Raw genomic sequence first — 6,483 nt, forward strand, 5'->3', positions numbered from 1 at the left:
ATCAATGATATTTTTACTTTTAGCTTTTATCTGGACCCTGGCAGCAGATTTTTCGTGCACTTTTATCTGGCCCCTGGCAGCAGATTTTTCGTGCACTTTTCCAACAATGTACCCCAGGTACACTCACTCAGTTCTGTCCGTGACAGACGGAAATTATCAATGATCTTTTTACTTTTAGCTTTCATCTGGCCCCTGGAAGCAGATCTTCCGTGCACTTTCATCTGGACCCTGGCAGTAGATTTTTTGTGCACTTTTCCGAGTGTTTCCCAGGTACACTCACTCAGTTTACTTTTAGCTTTTATCTGGCCCCTGGCAGCAGATTTTTTGTTTACTTTTCCAACAGTGTACCCCAGGTACACTCACCCAGTTTACGTTTAGCTTTTATCTGGCCCCTTGCAGCAGATTTTTCGTGTACTTTTCCAACAGTGCGTCACTCACCCGTGTCTGTTCGTTAAAGACATGAGCAGTCATTTCAAGAAAGGCAGCATAACTTTTATCTGGCCCCTGGAAGCAGATTTTTTGGTCGTTTTTCCAACAGTGTACCCCAGGTACACTCACTCAGTTCTGTCCTTGACAGAAGGAAATATCAATGATATTTTTATTTTTGGCTTTTATCTGGCCCCTGGCAGCAGATTTTTCGTGCACTTTTACAAGAGTGTACCCCAGGTACACTCACTCAGTTTACTTTTAGCTTTTATCTGGCTCCTGGCAGCAGATTTTTCGTGCACTTTTCCAACAGTGTACCCCAGGTACACTCACTCAGTTCTGTCCCTGACAAAAGGAAAATATCAATTATATTTTTACTTTTAGCTTTTATCTGGCCCCTTGCAGCAGATTTTTCGTGTACTTTTCCAACAGTGCGTCACTCACCCGTGTTTGTTCGTTAAAGAAATGAGCAGTCATTTAAAGAATGGCAGCATCATAAAGAAAAGTCTTCAGCCTTGATTTAAAAGAACTGAGAGTAGCAGCGGATCTACAGGTGTCTGGGAGTTTATTCCAGATATGAGGAGCATAGAAACTGAAAGCTGCTTCACCCTGTTTAGTTTTGACTCTGGGGACAGAAAGTAGACCTGTCCCAGATGACCTGAGAGGCCTGGGTGGTTCATAGTGTAGTAGCAGATCAGAAATGTATTTTGGGCCTAAACCGTTAAGTGATTCATAAACTAGCAAGAGTACTTTGAAATCAATTCTTTGAGACACAGGAAGCCAGTGTAAAGACTTCAGGACTGGAGTGATGTGATCCAGTCTCTTGGTCTTAGTGAGGACTGGAGTGATGTGATCCAGTCTCCTGGTCTTAGTGAGGACCCGAGCAGCAGCGTTCTGAATCAGCTGCAGCTGTCTGATTGATATTTTAGGGAGACCTGTAAAGACCCCGTTACAGTAGTCAAGTCTACTGAAGATGAAAGCATGGACCAGTTTTTACAAGTCCTGTTGACACATAAGTCCTTTAACCCTTGATATATTCTTAAGGTGATAGTAGGCTGACTTTGTAATTGTCTTAATGAGGCTGTTAAAGTTCAGGTCTGAGTCCATGACTACACCCAGATTTCTGGCTTTGTCTGTTGTTTTTAACATTGTTGTTTGAAGCTGAGCGCAGACTTTTAATCGTTCCTCTTTTGCTCCAAAAACAGCCACCTCAGTTTTTCCTTCATTTAATTTCAGAAAGTTCTGGCACATCCAGCCGTTAATAAATCTGGTCACCTTACCCCTACCCCTTTGTCCTACACCTACCCGTTTGTCCTACCCGTACCCCTTTGTCCTACCCTTTACCCCTTTGTCCTACCCTAACCCCTTTGCCCTACCCTAACCCCTTTGCCCTACCCCTACCCCATTGTCCTACCCCTACCTGTTTGTCCTACCCCTAACCCCTTTGTCTTACCCCTGGCCCTTGGCCCTTGAAACCGAGTGGTAAGGGCTAGGGGTAAAACCCCTTCTATGAAATGGGACATCACCATACAGTACTGATCACAAATTTCCAAGATCCCGGCTGCAAGTGTGTCTATGTCGATTGCGTGGGTTTTAACAACAGTGTCATATGCATGTATATATTCATATATTTTAAAGTTATTTTATGTTTTCTTTGGTGGTGCAGAGGCAGATGTTATCTGTGTAGTACTTAGTTCTGCTTGCAGTACATTTATGTACACATACTGTACGGTGTGTTGTACAGTGGTGTGAAAAAGTGTTTGCCCCCTTCCTCATTTCCTGTTCCTTTGTGTGTTTGTCACACTTAAGTGTTTCGGAACATCAAACCAATTTAAACAATAGTCAAGGACAACACAAGTAAACACAAAATGCAATTTGTAAATGAAGGTGTTTATTATTAAAGGTGAAAAAAAATCCAAACCATCATGGCCCTGTGTGAAAAAGTGATTGCCCCCTAAACCTAATAACTGGTTGGGCCACCCTTAGCAGCAACAACTGCAACCAAGCGTTTGCGATAACGTGCAATGAGGCTTTCACAGCGTCCTGGAGGAAGTTTGGCCCACTCATCTTTGCAGAATTGTCCTAATTCAGTTCCATTAGAGGGTTTTCGAGCATGAACGGCCTTTTTAAGGTCACACCACAACATCTCAATAGGATTCAGGTCAGGACTTTGGCTAGGCCACTCCAAAGTCTTCATTTTGTTTTTCTTCAGCCATTCGGTGGTGGACTTGCTGGTGTGTTTAGGATCATTGTCCTGCTGCAGAACCCAAGTTTGTTTCAGCTTGAGTACACGAACAGATGGTCGGACATTCTCCTTCAGGATCTCTTGGTAGACAGCAGAATTCATAGTTCCTTTTATCACGGCAAGTCTTCCAGGTCCTGAAGCAGCAAAACAGCCCCGACCATCACACTACCACCACCATATTTTACTGTTGGTATAATGTTCTTTTTATGAAATGCAGTGTTCCTTCTACGCCAGATATACTTGGACACAACCTTCCAAAGAGTTCCACTTTTGTCTCATCGGTCCACAGAATGTTGTCCCAAAAGTCTTGGGATCATCAAGATGTGTTGTGGAGAAATTGAGACGAGCTTTGATGTTCTTTTGCTCAGCAGTGGTTTTCTCCTTGGAACTCTGCCATGCAGGCCATTTTTGCCCAGTCTTTTCCTGATGGTGGAGGCATGAACGCTGACCTTAACTGAGGCAGTGAGCCTGCAGTTCTTTGGACGTTGTTGTGGGGTCTTTTGTGACCTCTGGATGAGTCGTCGCTGCGCTCTTGGGGTAATTTTGGGCGGCGGCCACTCCTGGGAGGTTCACCACTGTTCCATGTCTTCTCCATTTGTGGATGATGGCTCTCACTGTGGTTCGCTGGATTCCCAAAGCTTTGGAAATGGCTTTATAACCCTTTCCAGACTGATAGATCTCAATTACTTTCTTTCTCAATTGTTCCTGAATTTCTTTGGGTCTCGGCATGATGTGTAGCTTTTAAGGATCTTCTGGGGGACCTTACTGTGTCAAGCAGCTCCTATTTAAGTGATGCCTTGATTGTGAACAGGTGTGGCATAATCAGGCCTGGGTGGGGCTAGAGAATTGAACTCAGGTGTGGACACCACAGTTATAGTATGTTTTAACAAGGGGGCAATCACTTTTCACACAGGGCCATGATGGTTTGGATTTTTTTCACCTTTAATAATAAACACCTTCATTTACAAATTGCATTTTGTGTTTACTTGTGTTGTCCTTGACTATTGTTTAAATTGGTTTGATGTTCCGAAACACTTAAGTGTGACAAACATGCAAAGGAACAGGAAATGAGGAAGGGGGTAAACACTTTTTCACACCACTGTAGCTCTGTTTCAGTTATCACCGTTTTGAAGGTCATTGATGTTCAGAAACACTTTCTTTGTTAACAACAATCTGTCTTTAATACACAACGATATTTATACACATACTACAAATTATTCAATATGAGCCCAAGTTATTATTTGCACTGCGTTTCTGGAATATAATTTCTTTACACATCTGATTGAATTGGAATATGTTTAGACATAAAATCATTATTTAGTTTATTCCACATATTAGTGCCACTGTCAGATAAACAGAACTTGTCCTTGTAGTTTGGAAACTGGGAGTCATGAAATTGGATTTTCCCCTTAAGGTGCCCCCCCCCTCTCTTTCAGAAACTCTTGTCTGTATGTTGCCAGGTAATACATTATTTCTCACCTTGAACGTAATTACTGCTTTTTGAGATTGGAATAGGTCAAGTAATTTTAATGCTTTAGACTTAAAATAATGAATTGGTGTGTTCCAAATATCCAGTGTTATGAATTTTTCCTTATTGCTCTTTTTAAAAATATAATTAACGATTTCAATGATGAAGGATTCAAATGTATCAGGATGCAAGAAATAAAGTTTTTAATGTTTCTCTGGGTAGAACACCAGACCCCCCCCCCCCCACTCTTAATATGTCTCTCCCCTAAAGTCTCATTCTGAGCCAAGAAATATTCTAAAGATGACAAATACACAAAAAGACCCGGGACAGTACTTTGAAAAATGGACCCATAGATCATTAGTAAGAGTAGTAATAACTTTTCATATTTATGTTTTCACAACAGTGGCCCACTGCCTTCAAATTAATATAAATATGTCATGAAATAATGTCATCTGTTTTATATTTAAAAGATATTTTCATTGTTTGTTCATCTCACTTCTATTTTCCTTATTTCTGATATTATTCTAATACACAAAATCTAAATTCTCAAGTGCAATTTGTATTTAAAAATAATTGACACATGGCTTCTGTGTATTAATAAACATGCATCCTCTCCCCCCCAGCATGAACAATAATAATACATTTAATTTATAAAGCACTTGTCAACGTACCCAAAGACACGTTACAATAAAGCCCATAAATAGCAAGTGAAAGAGTAAAGAAGCACATAACAGCAGGGGCATTTGATTTATTACAGGGGAGGGCTTGGATCATCTAGACCTGTCCAGGTCAGGTCAGATCCAGATGTGTGCGTGTTCCAGAGGTCTGGGGCTGTGATGGTGAAAGGTGACGTATCATTAGCCCGTCACTCGCAAAAACACCTGCCTGCTTCTCCCAGATGGCCGTTATTTCTAGTTCATACATCATTATCCAAAAAATGTATTCACAGAGGTCACCAACCAGCAAGATGCTCTTACACGTCAGTTTATATTTTACCAAAGATAAGACTTTTACACAGGATACGTATTTTAGACATCTGCAGTCCATACATTAAAGGGTTAAAGAGCGGTTGGCAGGTCAGGAAATATAATGACAAAACATTACGTAACATCACAGGTACACTGCTCATATCAAACCTACTCTGTAACATTTGAAAGAAAGAACCAAAGAAGAAGTTGATAGTGGAAGCGAGGTGGGGGGTGCAGGTGCTGAGAGCTTTCTGTCTCGTCTGCTTAGAACCAGAAAAACACACTTTAAGGATCCTCATGTAGGAGTAGAGGATTAAAATGAGAAGACCAAAGACTTCAAGAGAAGTGTAAGAGAGTCCATAAATGTTGTTCACTCTGGTGTCAGAGCAGGCCAGTTTGACAATAGCATAGTTATCACAGTAAACTGTTTTAATGATGTTCCCACACAGCTGTAAAGGGGAACTTAAAGAAACTGTGACAGAAACTCCAACAAATGACAATAACCATGTCAGAGCAATAAGCACGGCAACCTTGTTAGATGTCATACGTGTGTTATATTGCAGAGGATAACAGATAGCAAGATATCTGTCATAAGACATTATGGATAAATTATGAAATTGTGTAGTTGCATAAGAGTACAAACAATAAATCTGCAGGAAGCAGAAGGGAGCAGAAACAGTGTGAATGTCCGAGAGGATCTGAACCAGAAGGAATGGAAACAACCCTGTACTACCATACAGTTCATTTACAAACAGGCTGACCAGAAAAAGGTACATAGGTTCATGTAAGCTCCTGTTCACACAGATAACCACAACCAGCAGCACATTGGCACAGATAATTAAAGCATAAAAACACATCATGATCACAAACAGTAAGTATTTAAAGAGTCCAATATCAAAGTATGCTCCAAAAATGAAATATGAAACCTGTGTAGAGTTTTTCATATTAGAGTTTGGTTCCCAACACAACCTTTCTAGTTAGCACAGCATGAACAACGTTACACTTTGTAGATCTGCAGAAATCAAATTAGTTTTAAATGTCAAATGTTCTCTTATCATAGACTCACATCATTACACACACAGCAGTATTCAGCCTGCAGACAGTAAAGACATCAATTACCACAACAACACACACGCAGTATTCAGCCTGCAGACAGTAAGACATCAATATCACAACAACACACACGCAGTATTCAGCCTGCAGACAGTAAAGACATCAATTACCACAACAACACACTCTCCATCTTACCATCTACCACGTTCAGGTTAGAAATGACAGAAAGTAGGTGATCACATATGTATAAATATATCTTACATTCATCTGCTGTCTCTGCTCTAAAACTGAGATGAAACTCTGCGTCAGCTTCTTTTAAAGTC

At 40.7% G+C, this 6,483-nt stretch overlaps 1 protein-coding gene across 1 annotated transcript; it reads right to left on the reverse strand.

Annotated features, from left to right (window-relative positions):
• Positions 1-5,124: 5,124 nt before the first annotated feature.
• LOC116678304 (olfactory receptor 11H4) lies at positions 5,125-6,051 on the reverse strand. Its single transcript, XM_032508267.1, has one exon. The coding sequence runs from the start codon at positions 6,049-6,051 to the stop codon at positions 5,125-5,127; it is 927 nt and encodes a 308-aa protein (XP_032364158.1).
• Positions 6,052-6,483: the final 432 nt, after the last annotated feature.

The sequence above is a fragment of the Etheostoma spectabile genome, unplaced genomic scaffold (genome assembly GCF_008692095.1).
Source record: "Etheostoma spectabile isolate EspeVRDwgs_2016 unplaced genomic scaffold, UIUC_Espe_1.0 scaffold00006964, whole genome shotgun sequence".
Lineage (NCBI taxonomy): Eukaryota > Metazoa > Chordata > Actinopteri > Perciformes > Percidae > Etheostoma > Etheostoma spectabile.

Coding starts and splice junctions, on each gene's coding strand:
- LOC116678304 (XM_032508267.1), bottom strand. CDS start 6,051: ATGAAAAACTCTACACAGGTTTCATATTTCATTTTTGGAGCATACTTT.